Source organism: Cyprinus carpio, chromosome A17, assembly GCF_018340385.1.
Source record: "Cyprinus carpio isolate SPL01 chromosome A17, ASM1834038v1, whole genome shotgun sequence".
NCBI lineage: Eukaryota > Metazoa > Chordata > Actinopteri > Cypriniformes > Cyprinidae > Cyprinus > Cyprinus carpio.
The window spans coordinates 10549735-10566381 of record NC_056588.1 but is presented as its reverse complement, the minus strand read 5'-3'; the positions used below and the strand labels follow the sequence as shown (position 1 = coordinate 10566381).

Below are 16647 nucleotides of genomic sequence, written 5' to 3'. Positions count from 1 at the left end.
GCCAAATTTTCACTAGCCATTCCTCCAGTCTTCAGTGTTTCATGATCCTTCAGAAAACATTCTGATATACTGTTTTGGTGCTAGAAACATTTCTTATTATTATCAATTGTTGAAAACTTTTTTACATTTTTGTGTACACTGTGATATATCTTTTTCAGGATTTTTGAGGAAACTGTGATAACATCTTTTTCAGGATTCCTTGAACAACAGAAAGTTTAAAAGAACAGCATTTTTTGAAACAATGCAAAAGTGGCCATTTTGATCAATTTAATATGTCTTTGCTAAATAAAAGCATTAATTTCTTTAAAAAATATTACGGATTCCAAAACTTTTAAATGGTAGTGTATTTATCAGAATTCATACAAAAACCAAAATCCATAGCATGTGGACAAAAAAAGCTATTAATGTGACATGCGTATTGTCATTTTACGCCATTTAAGAATACGTTAAATTCCACATGTGAAGGATTACAGGTTCTCTCTTCTTCTGTTTTTTCTTTTACTAATCCTGTTTTTCCATTTTCAGATGTCCATACAAGATTCTGGATGAGCGTTTCAGGTAGGTATTTCTGAAAGTGAACAACAGTGCGATTGTTCCACAGCTCTAATTCGTTATATGCTTGTCGTTCGTTTTCCATAAACCAAAACCAGTAAAGCAAAACAAAAACAGACAGATGAAGTAATGCTAAAAAACTAACAAAAACAGAGGGATTAGAACTGTATGTGTGCATGAGTCCCGTTACCAGCAAAAGCTTTAAAAAAAAAAAAAAAAAAAAAATTCACACTTCAACTGCATCAACCGAAACATTCAACGGCCAGGAGTTCGAAACACTCCAGTGCTTTAGCTCTAAAAGAGCAAATTACATTTGTGAAAGTATGCAAAGAGAGATCGGGAGATCGAGTTTACAGTATTCAGATCATCAAACCTAATAATACTAATAATCTTACTGATATCCGACTAGAACTATACAGTTTATATGTAACTTCGTGGATGGTATTGTGAGTGCAATCTGAGATAGCAATCTGGAGAAAGAGAGAGGGGAACACCTGGGTCAAGCTTGTGGATAAATATTTGGCTTTGAGGAATATTTTTCAGAACCACAAAGATCTGTCTCCATCAGCAGGCACCATCTTAAGAAGAAAAAGAAAAATAAATATGGCCGAGATGCTGGGAAAGAGATAGAGAGGGAGGGACAGATGCAGAATGGAGGGAGATAAAATAAATAAATGTGAAGTCAGGCAGGTGAGGAAGGATGGACGGCAATCTTAAAAAATGAAAGGAAAAAACGGCGGACAAAGAATGAAGGACCAGTGATATAACATGAACGCTGAAGAGAAGTGTGTGTGTGTGTGTGTGTGTGTGTGTGTGTGTGTGTGTGTGTGTGTGTGCTGACCTGATGTTACACCTCTCAGCCCAAATAATATCAAAGCAGTACAGAAATGCAGCAGACAACACACACACACACAGTGTCCTGAGAGAGTCTGTGTGCAGCCGTGTGACCTCAGAACAGAGAAACAGATTAACACACACGTGTGCATGTTTATTCCTGCTTCCATCTCACAGTAGAGGGGAAAACAAAGAGTGTTTCTGTTTTGAATATCTTTGCTTGTGTACGTGTGTGAGGTGGGCTTAAGAGTCGACTGTGACCTTGCCTTACATCTGATCTCCAACCCTGTTAGGAATCCTGTTAATCTGGCTGTCAAACACACACACAGACTCCAAAATGAACTCTCACAACTGCCGATGCCCAGTGAATTGAAAACATTTACCAGCCATAAACATTTAAAAATTATTAAAATATTATTATTTTAAATATACTGTATGTGGCATTATTATTAGTATTAAAAAAAACTTTTTGTTCTTATGATAACAGATTTACTTTTTTTAATTAGCAAAAATTATAGCAAATAGCATCAATCACACCACCATCATTATAAAAAACACCATCCATCATCATCACAGCATCATTCTTTATTTTTGAAATTAATATAATAAATATAACATTTCACTTAACAAATTTTCATATAAAAAAAATTAATTAAGCACCAAATCAGCTTATCAGAATGATTTCTGAAGGATCATGTGGCACTGAAGACATTTTAAAATATATTTAAAAAAGAAAACAAATATTTTAATTGTAATAAAATTTAACAACATTACTTTTACTGTACTTTTGATCAAATAAATGGCATCTCTGTGAGACTCCTTTCAAAAACATTAAACTTTACAGACCCCACTTTGAACAGTGTATAAAATACAAAACACTGAATATACGACTTGCTTATCCCCTCTTAAACTTTTAGAGTACTTTGAGCTTGGCATACACACACAGTATTCTGTATATATACACACATACCATGAAATGGTAGATCAATATCTGTACCTAATGCTCTCAGTGTCGCTGTAGGTTGTTCATATTGCATAAACAAATTTTGTTTTACTCTGCATCAACAAGAAACCAGCAGACTTTCTTTAAAGGTTCAGAAGAACGTTGGTATTGAGTAACGGCCACTTAATCCTGGAAAACTGTTAAAATCATACTTTTCTGTTCAAGTTGTGAAGTTGATTAGCAAACTTGTTATTGTTAGCTGAAGACATAAACCTAAAAATGTTTTTAATGGGATGTATTGAAAACATTTCCAAAAAACATCATAAATGGCATCTTCCACTTTTAGCTAAAAATAATTTACAGAACCATTTAACAATTACAAAAACTTAAGCAACACTATTTTTACATTTAGATTACCTTTGCCATCATTTAACACTACATTAAAGTGAATATTTAAAATCACTAATAATCTTATATATTTTTTAAATGTAATCTTTAGCAAAACTCAAAACATCAATTTTTATACTGTACATCATAATGTTGTCATGCCTGAATCTACTTGCAGAATTTAAAACAATTGTTTCAATTTTTAAGCATTTTATTTTTAAATGATTATCATTTCCTTAATTTATGTAGACAAAGTATTGAATTTTAAAATCGACTATTTATTAGTTATTAGCCACAACATGAAAACAAATGTTGGTGCATCCCTGGATTTGACCAAAATAAAAATCCAACTCAAACTTAAACTACAGACCATCCCGAACACACTTAAAAGACACACATTCACTAGAAATAAAACAATAATGACTGAAATCCTCTAGAAGGGTTAATATCTAATTTAAAGTGAAATCCATGTGTCTCTGAGGCTCTGATCTGACAAAATTACACAAAGCAAAGCAGCAATGAAACTAGAGAGCCCGTAACATTCAGTTCAGATTAATCCCAAGAGAGAGACACATAAACTTTTCTATTTCATTCTCCACACCAGCTTTGCTCAGCATGCCTGGCTGGGTGGCTGAATTATTCTGTGTGGTCTCCAGAGAGGTGCGGGACCAGGGGGTAGCTTGTGGACCAGTAGCCCACGTAATGTGCTCCTGACTCAGGACCCCTGGGCAGAGGACAACTGAGGCGGAAATGACTTTAAATGTTTTGGACGAAGTCCACAAAAGGCAGCAGATCACCATAAAAGGAGTGAGAGAGAAAGAAGAATAAAAAACTAATGATGGAACGATGGAGCAGAAGCAAGAATGGAATTTGTCTAATTTCTCTTACTCTAAACACAAAACATGCAAAATTGTGTCCTTGTATTGAAGTGGCACAACCCTGAAGGCTCTGACTTGAAGATCATGCTTAAAAAGAAACTGCAGACAAGAAGTAAAAGAAGCTTATCGCTGTTTGAACAACAGGAAGTGAATCATTCTGCTTCAATAAACGTGTTTTCCTCTTTTATCTTAGAATGTATGTTTTCTTCATATTGTTTCATATTTCCTCTTATTCCTTTACTTGTATCTAATCCAGGACCTGTGAACATAACCTATTTGTGGTCAGTCGCATGCTGCCCTCTAGTGGCTGGAGGAGGTAATGAGCAAAAAATAGTTCATCCAAAATTGACAGTTTCGACATTTTTTTATTTTTTCTATTCCAAAATGAAAATTAGAGGAATATTCAACACTTTTCCATACAGCAACAGTTCACAGTAAATTATGACAGAATCTTGGAACATTCCTTGTACAATTGTGCTTTTGAACACAAAACCTGAAAATGGCTGGAAAGGCTGCCACTCTCTTACACACACACACACACGGAGAACTGTGGTGCCAAAATAGGGCAACTCAAGGAGCTTTGATGTCGGTCTCTCTTGGAATGCTCTCTTCTCCTCTCCAGCCTTTACACTCCTCTTTCTATCCCCCTCTCATTCTTTCTTCTGTTTTCCGCACAGTTTCTCCCAGCAGGCAGGAGCACAGGGCAGAATGAACCAATGTGTAGAGCAAAAAGGTTTTGTTTTGTTTTTTTCCCGATTGTCAATGCCTACAGGTATTTTGGTTTGGGATGGAACACATGAGTGGAAATTCATCAGAAACTTAAAGTTTTGTATATTATTACTTTTGATATGAAACAAAGTCTCATCTTTCAAATAATGTCCATTTTTTCAGGAAATTCAAACAATAACTGCTGAGTTGGCGCTCTTTGATGTGGCGTGACAGATCGCAGCTGTATAAATGCCTCAGTTCAAGCGGCAGTGCAGAGCGCGATTAACGTGAAGCAAACATGAATGTACTTCTCACGCCTCATGTAATCACTCAATCAGTGTTTCGACCACGGAAAGACATCAATAAAACTGCATGTAAACAAAATCTCACATAGCATTTAATTTACCTCAGTGTCCACAGTATCAACTGGACAAAAACTATGCAAGTTAGTGTGTGTCTGTGGGAGTGTATGTGTAAGGAGGAATTCAGTGAGTTTGTGGGAACCTGGTGTGTGTGTGGATCTCTTCTCATCTCATTGCTAGTGTCAGATGACAGGTGTGTCTTTGATCAGTCTGTTATTAGTGAGGTATGTATGGACAAGAGGAATTCAGATCTTATGCTTAGTGTTCTCACTCTTCCGTCAACCACTCTCCATCTGCATACATGGAGCCCCAAACACAAAAGAACACCATTCATCTATTAATCTAACATCACAAATACAGTCATCACACACACAGAACTACATGTGTGTTATGCTGATTAAGACATCTTGAATGTATCTAAAAGTTGATCATTAAGACAGAGACACGTATAAGTGCTTGCCAGCAGAGACATTTACAATAGACCTGTGATGGGAGTATATTATTGTTTGTTGATGCTTGTGCGTGTGTCTGCTGAGCAGACAGATGGATAGGACAGCCCTGTCTGGGCCGATGCCCATGTTTGTGGATCCAAACAGCCTCTCTCCAGAGACACAGACAGATATCATGTTCAGGATGGAAAACTAGTGTATTGCAATGAATATACTGCATAACTATTTTAAAAATATAAAATCAGTCTGCAATATGTAAAAATGCTTTAGATTGTATTATGGTGCATTATTGTTAGTTAAGTTATGTTACTTAAGATATCATTCTAGTATTAAAGCAGTATTAAAGAAAACATTCACTGACCCCAAAATTTTGAGCAATGGTGTAACTAATTATTATGCCATTCTGAACATGTAACAGCATAATTACAACAAAGGTATATTGACACTGGAGGGAAGTGAAGATGTATGAAACTTAAAAACAGAAACATCAGTCACCGGTGTATTTTTAAATTACAATATTCTTCTACGGCAAAGGAAACCACAAAACACAGCTCAGACAAGTGTACTGAACAGTCAGCCTGTGATGTTTACGGATCTCTAATCAGAGGCCTGCTACAAGAGAGAGAAAGCAGCAATATATTATACAAAGATAACATCCCTAATTGACGTGTTTTGCTCAGCACGTGTTCCCAGATTCTCTCAGCATTTATTATAGCTGTGAGTTTTAAGTCTCAAATTGTGTGTTTCTTTCAGAGCCCTGTGTGTGTATCTTTGAGGATATAAAACACTTGCAGAGAGATTCTAATCACTGCAAAGTATCTCCTCCCCCATTAAAAAATAACAAATACCAATACAAAACACAGCAGTCTCATTTTTGTTTTTTCCTGTCATGAAAGTTTGCTCCAACAAGCCACAAGATAATTACAACAGATCTACAACAGCTATCTTGTGAAACACCAGAGGGACATCTAAAAGCATCCAAGACAGAAATCAGCATCAAGACAAACATTTCCAAAAATGTATGCATTACAAGAGCAAAGCAGCTGGCAATTTTCTAGAAAAGCCACTTGGCATGGGGAAGCATTTGTATTTGTATTAAAATTGTGTTTTGCTCAATAAAGGCTGGTTCTATAAAAAAAAAAAAAAAAAAAAACAGCCAAACAAATAACCTGCTTTTTAATCTAAGACACGACAACAACTATGTGTAAACAACAGGCATGAAGTGCCACACAGCTATTCTTCATCCTGGCTCTCTGAATCTGTAACATTAGTGTGATTACTCTATTTGAGCACTAGGTGTCAGGCTGCACATACAGTACATAGCAGAACTCACCAGAACCACAACAGTGTAAGAAAAGTACTCACATTTTCAATGACAAAGGTCCACTCTTTGTCTTCAAACTCCTCTGCGTGGGGATCCTGAAAAACAGAATGTGGAAATGAATTAGATGGCATATGACCTGAGACGAGGCTCATCAAAGAAGACTCAGAATAAAGCCTGTTTTTAGTGTCTTTTGTAGCAGAGATGCTGGGAAAAAGCAACTCCACATATCAAATCAATCTCCATTTACTGATCAACAATAGAGTTTAAAGCAAGATCTGCATTTCTTGATGGAAATAAAATGCAAAACATACAAAGGATGTAGAGACGTTTCCATAAATGACTTACCTAAAGCTTCATCTGGCTACGTCAGTAATATAATGACCAATTGCAGTGCAATAGGTCACAGAGAAAGTGATCTGTCTGTCTCATACAAGTCAGATACATTCTTCTCATACTGATCTATGTTGTGAGCCTATTTCAGAGTTGAATCAGGTTTATTAGTCAGGTAAATGTGTATATGAGGATGCAAATACATACAGTTCACCTGACCTGCTGTTCTGGAACTATCCCGGTCAGATGACCGCAAGGTTGGCGGTGTACAAATGAAACATTCATGAACTCCTGAATGGCAAATTGACCTACTGCAATGAACTCTGGGAGATGCAGTTGTACATGACACTGATTAGTGTGTGTTAGTGTTGTTTGGTGAGGACAGGGCTGATAAGGAAAAAGCTTGGACAAGCACTTTGTGTGTGTGACCTATGTAAACACAATGTGGAGACTGTTAGCGGATACTCAACACCAGGTCAGCCTGTCAACGCTATCTCGTAACTTGCATGTGTGATGTATGTGTATGTGAAAATATTTATATAAAGTGTGTGTGTGTGTGTGTGTATGACTTAATTATAAAGTGTGTGTGTGTGTGTGTGTATACACATACATTTTTTTTATGCATACTTAAGTATAGTAATAAACTGTACATAGCACTATACATATGTATGCTTAATACAAGTTATATAACAATATATTTAAAATTCTGAACTCAACGTCGTGGAGCCTCCAATCTACAAACTTCTCTCTCTCTCTTTGTGTCTAATAGATGTACTTCCTCTATGGCTGCACCTGGGTCTGACATTCTGGATGTAAGGTCTCACTTCTCTCGTGCCAGATGTAAAAATCTGCTGACTGGCATCTCAAAAAGACTAAAATACCAAGAACAGACTTCCTGCTGCCGCGTCAGTTTCTGCTGTACACACACTTGAGAAGGGGGTTAAAATTTGGACTGTGGCAGTTAAATTAGAGTGGAATCAGGACGTCTAGACACCAGCAGACCTGCAGATCCCAACCAATCAGCTTCTGGGAAAAAGCCAACTGCTACAACTGGCCACAATAACGTCTAGGCCTACTTGGCCCCTAGATGAAACAGTGTTTTTAATGTATGTGTGTGTGTTAACCTTAAATAGTGTGACAGTGATCTCTATGTTCTCTGGAACAGGCCACACCACCACTCCTCTATAGGGGTTCTTGATGCCAGGCTGCCAGCTATGAGACTGTAAACAAAAAAAATACATTAGATGATGCACAAAATTATTATAATAGACACATGTGAACAAACAGCTTTACACATACAATAAAAAAAATATAATAAAAAAAATTTACAATCTAGTCATTACACTGCAAAAAAAAAAAAGTTTCTTGTTTTTTTTTAACTATAAAAAAATATATATATATATATATATATATATAAATATATTTATAACTTGTCTTGTTGTATATATATATATATAAATATATATTAATATATATGGAATTTTTTTTTTTTTTTTTTTTTTTTTTTTTTTGCTACAAGTAAATTAGACATTTTAACTGGAAAACGAGACAAAAACGTTTGTTATTTTTTTGCATGAATTTGGAATGATACGTTATTACATAAAGCTTTGATGATTCATTAAAGCTGAAGTGCATAATTTTTAAGCCAATATCAGCACAAGAAGAAACTGCACCATCCCAAACTCACATCATTAGCTCAGTCGCTAAGTGCATTTGCATATGCACATTAAAAGTTTGATTTCAGTTGGACTAAAACTAAAATGTCATATAAACACTTCAGTCAGACAACTCTTACCGTACTAGTCTGGTTTTGTTAAGTCGGACTTACAGAGCTAGATAATGTAATTGTAGCTCAACATTGTCTAGCATGTATAAAAGCTAATTGGGCTACAATTGTTTTCAACATTGTGTGTCTGCTCCAAAAGCTGATCTGTGATGTGTATTTAATCCATCAAATTTTATATTAAGAATGTAGCTCAACTACGCAAAAACCCACTAGTTACTGAACATGTAAACATACTTAAGGCATTGTTTGAAATTGCATTTAAAAAAAAAAAAATTAATATTACCCACCTTGGAAGATTTCCTTCGGCTCCTGCGTGTCCAGACAACAACTAGCTTGTCCGGTTGCCTGAAAAAAAAACATGAGAGAAAAAAAATTCAACAATAAGCATTCAGCACTAATGAAGTATTTAACAAGCACGTCATCTAAAAGAAACGCTACCAGAGCTTCAGATCTCAGTTCTGCTGTGAACAAGCTACAGCAAATTTGAGTCTAAATCACTTGTGGCCCAACAGAGAACAAGATCAGATGAGAAAGGAGAGAGAAAGATGCTGACCAGCCTTCTCAAGAAAGAGCTCAAAATCAATCAATTCATACCCATATCACAGCCTAACCCAGCAGCAAACAAACTCACTGCTTTTCAGAGGTGTGTGCTCGATGAATATGTTAACGGAGTTCAATTCATCCCACACACTGAAGCACAAATACACCATACAGTACAACATTCACAATACACACTCACGGACGATCAACAGGTTTAAAGATAAACAAACCGTTAGACTAGAAAAAGGTTTCAGCACATCTGAGCAGGGCTGAGAGAGAGAACACACACAGGAATCTTGAATTGGATTACCAGCAGTAAGAGGCTTGACCACAATCTGACAGGTGTGCGTTTATGCATGTGTGCTGTCAGTGTGTCATTTTCAGAAACATTACTGTCCTCATCTAAACCATTCCAAACATGATAGAGCAGACAGGCTGATCTATGGCCATCTAAAGCATCTCCTGCCCAGTGTCTGGATTATTCTAGATAACTCTACGGATCAGTTTCCCAGGAACAGAGAAACGTCAACACTCCCCCAAAATGATTTTCTGTGGGGAATCAGCAATGATAGAGCATTTCAAACAATGACTAGACTTAAAAAGTGTCTGGAAAACCAGCAAGAGAGCATCACAGAAACCATGCACAGTGCTCCATTGTGTCTCTACATTTCTAGATCACACACACATTCCCTCCTGCCCTACAGCATCATGCTGTGTTTGACATGGAGCATTGAAAACAATGTGTTTTCAGTTATCTCTTGCTCTGAAATAGCAAAACTCTTTCTCTTTATCCTCTCTATTTCCATTCCTACTTGGACTTGTGTGTTTCCTCTAGGCTAGTTGACATGCACTGCTGCAATTCTCTTTTCACATGATCTTATCAAAGTTTTACAAAACGGCTTTATGTTTCCTCATGGATGGGTCACAATGTTTTTTGAAAGAACTTTTATTCAGCAAGGATGCATAAATTGATCAAAAGTGACAGTAAAAACATTTATAATGTTTCAAAATATTTCCATTTAATTGCTGTTCTTTTGAATACTTCCTATTCATCAAAGAGTCATGAAAAATATGTACGGTTACATAATATGTATCAGTGTATCATTATGTATTAATGTGTATTATTCTAATAAATTTGTTTTAATTAAAAAAGTAAAAAATAAAAAACAGGTATATAAATATAAAGGTTTAATAATTTCACATAAAACATGACACTAATAAGGTATAAAAAGACCTTACAAAGGTTTATTTTAAAAAGCCACAGGAAATCAATTCTTGTAATGAGAAAGTTAATTTCTGTCATTGATCAGAAGGCACTACTACATTTTTGACTTCTTAATTTACCAAAAAAAAAAAAAAAAAAAGAGGAGAACAACTGTAAGCATAGAGCCCCCTGGATATACACACTCTTAACTTATTGAACAAAAAAATATCTACAATATGCTGCCAGTCGGCAGATGTCAAAGAACCAGAGACCTGCTCTGTTTCTAAGCCAGTGCCAGCACAGGCACACAATTACTGCACAATAACTGAACCCTAAACACAAGCAGTACATGTTCAACAAAACTACATCAGAGTAGAGTATCGCTATTGTTTCAATGTGTTTCCTGCTGCACTCCCACCAACATTCAGCCAGAAACAGAAAGAACCACACCTGTAACTCATTTCGTGATTCATTTCTTATATTTCATATGTGCACTCTGTGCTCCCTAGGGTACAGTTCATTTCTCAGACCCATTACCACACCAGTCCTTAAAGTCGGTCAGTTGTTTTAGCTCGGATTTGTGGCTACAGGTCATGCAGCTCTAGATACATTAAGATGTACTTTGCCTGCCAAAGCCAGAGAGTCTTTTGACTGCGCTTTCAAGGTCCATGTTAACTATCGTTCTCTACAAAGACCCTAATATTACGTTTTTTTCATGATGGCAGCTGTTTGCTTATAGAAACCTGTCAACATCTGAGGTGTGAGCAATGAAGCCAAGACTGTCAAACCCTGCTCTGAGAGTTTAAGACTGACAGGCTGCAGGTCTGCATATGTGTTCACGACTTTTATTACAACAAGAACTGTATAAGACTTACAAACATAGCATGCAATGTTCTTTGAAGAAATAATGAGTCAAAAGTGAACTGAATGTATCAAGTGTTTAGCAGTCCTAATGTTGTACAGATTGCACAACTGTAGGCGTCTAAATGTTGTTTGAATAAGAATGTTTATTACTTATAATGATTGAGTGAATTTAAGCGGCCCCATGAACTACACTACTGGTAAAATTTTGGGGTCAGTAAGATTTTATTGAATATCTCGTGCTTACCAAAGTTTTCAGTCGATTAAAAAAATATATTTTTTAGCTTTTAGTTAATAAGAAAAAATACAGTAAAAAAACACAATGTTGAATATTATTATTGCAATTTTAAAGTTTTCTTTTTTAATATCTTTTAAATGGTAATGTACACATCTAATTAAAATAAACAGCTGCAAAGTCAATTAAATGTTTAAGACTATAAACCAAAAATTTATAGCAAAACCAGAAATTTACAAAACCCTGATCTAAAACAGGCTCAGTTCTGAAGGTCTAAACAATTTGGAAACCGGGCTTCTATTTTCTGTCTAGCTAGTAAATGTAGATCTATAACATTCATTAATAGACAATAAACACCCCCATAAAAACCATGGAAAATGTTGTGGGTGTGAGAGAGAGAGTTTTAGGGTGCGTTCACACTTATAGTTCGGTTCTCTTGGTTCGTTTGGTCCAGACCAAAAAAGAAAACGAAACATTTGGTCCTGGTCCACTTAGCGTTCACACTGGCATTTTTGACAGTGAACCTAAAGATACCGAACCTAAAGGCATAGTTCACAACCTGATTGGTCGGGTTAAATGATGTATATTTCGCAACCGAACTCAATGAACACCCCAAACAAAAGCTGTGTTCAACTTAAAGTGGCGCTGCACAGACCAAACGGTATGACATCAAAGTATCCATTCACCATTCAGTCTGCTCAGCGCCGCTGGTTTAAGTGCGCTTATTGCTGCATATACTTATGATTTTATTTTCACCAAACTCACGAAGAGCTCATAAAAGGCATTTTTGCTGCATGTTTGCCCTCTGCTCATTTTGTTTTGGATACACCGCTCGTTCCGCATTATCAAATCATGTTGCATAGCGTCGCATCTTGTCATTACTTCCTGTTTTTGGTTCATTTAGAAGTATTTGGTCCGTGTTGCGTTCATATTTCATTCGAACTGCAACAGAGTTCGTTTGGGACCAGATCGAGACTCATCTTTTTAGAGATCTCTGTCCACTTGTTTGGTGCGCACCAGGGTTTGGATGGCAGCATTCACACTTACTCAAACGAACCACAATAACAGAGCAATCATACCAGGGTTAATTTTAATCGAACCAAACAATACAACTGTGAACACACCCTTATACTCATCTTGAGCTATTACCCAAGCATTCTTTCTCTATTACATAAATAGACGATGGCTAAAGTCTTCAAAACACATAAATGCAACAGACTAATATGGGAGGCACAGTACCTTGTGTACTATGTAACTAAGAAAACAAATGGCTATTTTTAACTCTTTATCATTTTTTACAGATTTAAAAGATTTGATCAGAGTGATTCACAAATTGGTCAGAAACAGACTAAATCATTTAGACAACAAGGCAAATCACTGTAACTGAATCAGTCTTGAGGCATGTTTACTGACTCACTGAATCATATGTGATTAATTTCAGTCATGTCTGACTAAAAATTCATCACAAATCATTGCTTGTAGTAACTGCTGTCAGCGGGTTTCAAATCAATTTCTTTACTAAGGCCTTGTGTTTCTGGCTAAATTAAGTTAACAAACCACAAGGGATGGTGTAAAAATACATTTAACAGTTAATTTGGGTACATGCTGTGTTTTCTCAAAATGTCAGATATTTATGCATTATTCATGTCTATAAAAAGTCATTTATGCAGCGATGCTCCTACAATTCCGAGACCTTACTGCCTCTGTTCCTCGGTCCACAGGGAAAGGGAGGGAGAGGAAGGGATGATACGCCACAAGTGGAGAAGTGGATTGGACAGACTGAACCACATCCTGACTCAGAACGGATGGACAAAAAAAAAATTTTCATTTTCGCAACCATCTCAAGGCTATGAACAGTTCCATCTATAAAAAGGAAAGAACACTTGTGACAAATGCACACGGTGATGCTGTCAATCAGAAAACCCCCCTCTGATCTGATCTGATCTCTGACATCTGAATCAAGAAAGAGAGCAAGACAAAGAGAGTGCAGCTAATGGAACAGAGTGATATTAAGATGAACACACTAAAGAGCCTGTAACGGAAGATCAGGAACACACAATACAGTACTGCCACATAATACAGCTAAGAGAGAGAGATGGCAGACGAGAAGGTTATTGATTCGGCTATCTGTGTAGCACTGTTTTTAAATTATTTTTTAGAATAAAGTGAGAGAGAGTAATCTTAAAATGTCTTTATTACACAAGTAAAACAATATAATAATAAATTGAAAGCTTTTGGAATGTCTGATTGATTATCATGAAATTCACTGTATTCCTATAAGAAACAGTTTAACCAAGAAATGCCCTTCAAAACAGAGAATTGTAACTCTGACTTATTGACTTATCGTATGAGTTATTCATTGAAGAATGTCCGAGCATTTACAAAAGTCAATAAATTCTTCAAGGCAATTTCAGATTTTTTTTTTTTTTAACTTAAATTCGCCTTGAAATAAAAAATCAACCTATTTTATAAATGCATCATATTTATCTTACTGTGATCTATTCATCACGGATTTCGGATTTTTTCCCCTTTTTTTTTATAACAGTAATTCGGCCCTTTTCTTACAATCAAATGCAAGCTTATATTCAGATCTGCCTCTCAACATCTCTAAATCCAATTCAACAGCCAATGGATTGAATTCCCACCCTACATTTTCGATAATCGGTTTCATTCGGACGTACATCACAATACAGAAGTACATCACAACTTCCGTTTCATCATGACTTTAAAACAATTTTTTGCACGAAATGTATAGCATAAATTATACAAACTTAAATTTGCAAATTTGAAATTAAAAGAATAATCTATTATTAAAATTGTTTGTTTCAGCCCAACAGATATTTATTCATATCTTTCCCAACTTGCAATGAATCCTTTTGCAGGTCCATCTGCTACCTTCTAGTTTTTAGAAATATTTCAGAAACATTTTAACTCAGATTTAGCCGATCTGTCTCACAGATACACACACAGACACTTCCTTTACCACTATATCGTAATGGAAATATTCCTTCAAGTTTACGAGCCAGTTAAAATCCTGTTTTATTGAAGTCATTATGAAAAATGGCAATCAGTGACGCAGTCATCCAATGAGCATGAACACACAAACAGAGAGAATAAGAGAAAAACAGAGAAGGTCGATTGGTTCCCTTATAAGGAAATAAACCTAAAATGTGCCTGCACTAAATAAACTGGTATCATAAATATCCTATAAACATATTGAAACTAGAGTTCGATTGCTCCCCCTCCCACTGTCTCTGCTGGTGTGTGTTCATGTTTTTGGTTCCCAACCAGGGTACGTTTGCATCATCAGAGTGAAAGCTGTTTATCCAAGTTAATGGATTATGCAGAAAACAGCAAAATGAATGGAACTGAAACAAACCAAACTCTGATGTCAAACGAACCCGGGTGCGCACCAAAACTGTGATAGCCCCCTTAAAAATGTACATTTCTAAACAATTCTGGTGAACTGAAATTACTCTCGTTCCTTTACTTTTGGGCCTTTTCTTTTGTAACACCACTGAAGATAATTCAATAATGTTGAATTTGTGTGCCACAAAAATATTGACTTCTCTTGCAAGACCTGCGTTTGAACTGACAAGCTAACACACAAAAAAAGTGAACATGTCTTTGTGACTATCCTTGCAAACATCTATTCAGCAGCAGTCTATTCCTGCTCTTTGTGATTTTAATGTAAAACAACAAAAGACAAGATAATCCCTCACTTCTTTTGACTGAATAGCTTTTGTAACTTCAACAAGGATTGGTCGTTAATTTATACAGTGAAATATGCACTGTTATTTTACATTTGTTTACTTTTAAGTTTCTGTACCTGAAACACCTGAAAAACACTGTTTATTATTATTATTATTATTATTATTATTATTATTATTATTATTATTATTATTATTATTATTATTTTGCTCTATTGTATTTATTTGTGCTGTTGCATTTAGTTTGATTATTTGTTATTATTTTCTTTATTTTTATTTGGCCATAGTCCTTTTTTCCCTGGACATAGCACATACCGAACCGTGACCCTAAAACTGTGAACCAAACCAAACTGTGAGCAATCTGAACCTTAACACCACTAATATATTCACACACTCATACATATAAATATGCACACACTTTTCATTATGCAAAGCTCCCTCCCATCATCATGACAGAGCAGTTAGAAAACAGAAACTGACATGATGCAAGAAACCTTGATGAACATTATAAGTGGATTTCAGAGTAAAAATAAAACACCACAAAAGTGTAGAATATGACACTGCATATACTGCAAACTGAGCTGTATAAGATCACTGAAGGCAACACAATGAATTATTTCCTCCAAGTCATTTCAAGTTGCTGAAAATCTCCCCTTATCTGGTCCTGATGGCAAGAAAGGCTTTAATTAGAGTTGGAGAGCACACAAACACACACACCCAGTGTCATGAGGCACATGAAAGGACCATTAACTCAAACTGACTGATACATAAAGCCATGAGTCCTTCATTATGAGGACTGACTGCATCCAGACAACATGAATCCAAACCCAAAAGCCCTGAGAGAGACAAAAAAACAAAACAAAGAATCACCGATCATCTCAGTAGCTTTGTTTCCATCCACCTATTTTTTGGCAAATTGTAGGATAAAGCATACAAAAAATAAACGGATGATGGAAAAAACATTTACCATTTTTGAAATGCCTGAGCCAGAGTCCATCATCACAATTATGTTATAATCACCTCCCATAACTGCCTTCCACATCCCATAACATCAGGCATCCAAACGCAAGATAACATGACAGCGTTTGTTTTTGTGTGTGTCCTCTGCAGCATCTGAGGCACAGCTCAATTATTATGCAGGAAAAAAAGAGCTACAGGCTTCCCCAGTTGCAGCAACTTTCATTTTTATTATTGATACTTTGACTCATTTTCTCAGGTGGTGACGATTTTATTCTCTTGAACACATCAGTTGAAAACAGTGCTTTACTAGCAAACGTTTCATGTGATATTTTAATTTTGCGCATGAGTTTCATTCGCCTGGATTTAATGGAAACATGGCTACCCTGAGGTGCACTGATCAATGAAACCTAAGCTATACATCATGACTCCCTTCCGATTCCCTGATCACTTACATGACCTTATTAATCCTTCAGTCTGCTCAGCGTGTGTAATCAAACACACACACACACACACACAGATCTGCATCTTCACAGCCTCCTACACAGCATCAGTAATTTCCTCACATCCACATGAAGCAAAGGCTC

At 36.1% G+C, this 16647-nt stretch overlaps 1 protein-coding gene across 5 annotated transcripts in view; it reads right to left on the bottom strand.

Annotated features, from left to right (window-relative positions):
• LOC109108491 (EH domain-binding protein 1) overlaps positions 1-16647 on the bottom strand; it is a 120956-nt gene that overhangs the window by 91439 nt on the left and 12870 nt on the right. For all 5 annotated transcript variants that reach the window (XM_042774007.1, XM_042774008.1, XM_042774009.1 and 2 more), the window contains exons 3-5: positions 8841-8898; positions 7892-7987; positions 6479-6532 (exon numbers count right to left, since the gene is read on the bottom strand). In XM_042774007.1, the coding sequence (XP_042629941.1) occupies positions 6479-6532; positions 7892-7987; positions 8841-8898 (208 nt within the window). The remainder of the gene's footprint in view (positions 1-6478; positions 6533-7891; positions 7988-8840; positions 8899-16647) is intronic.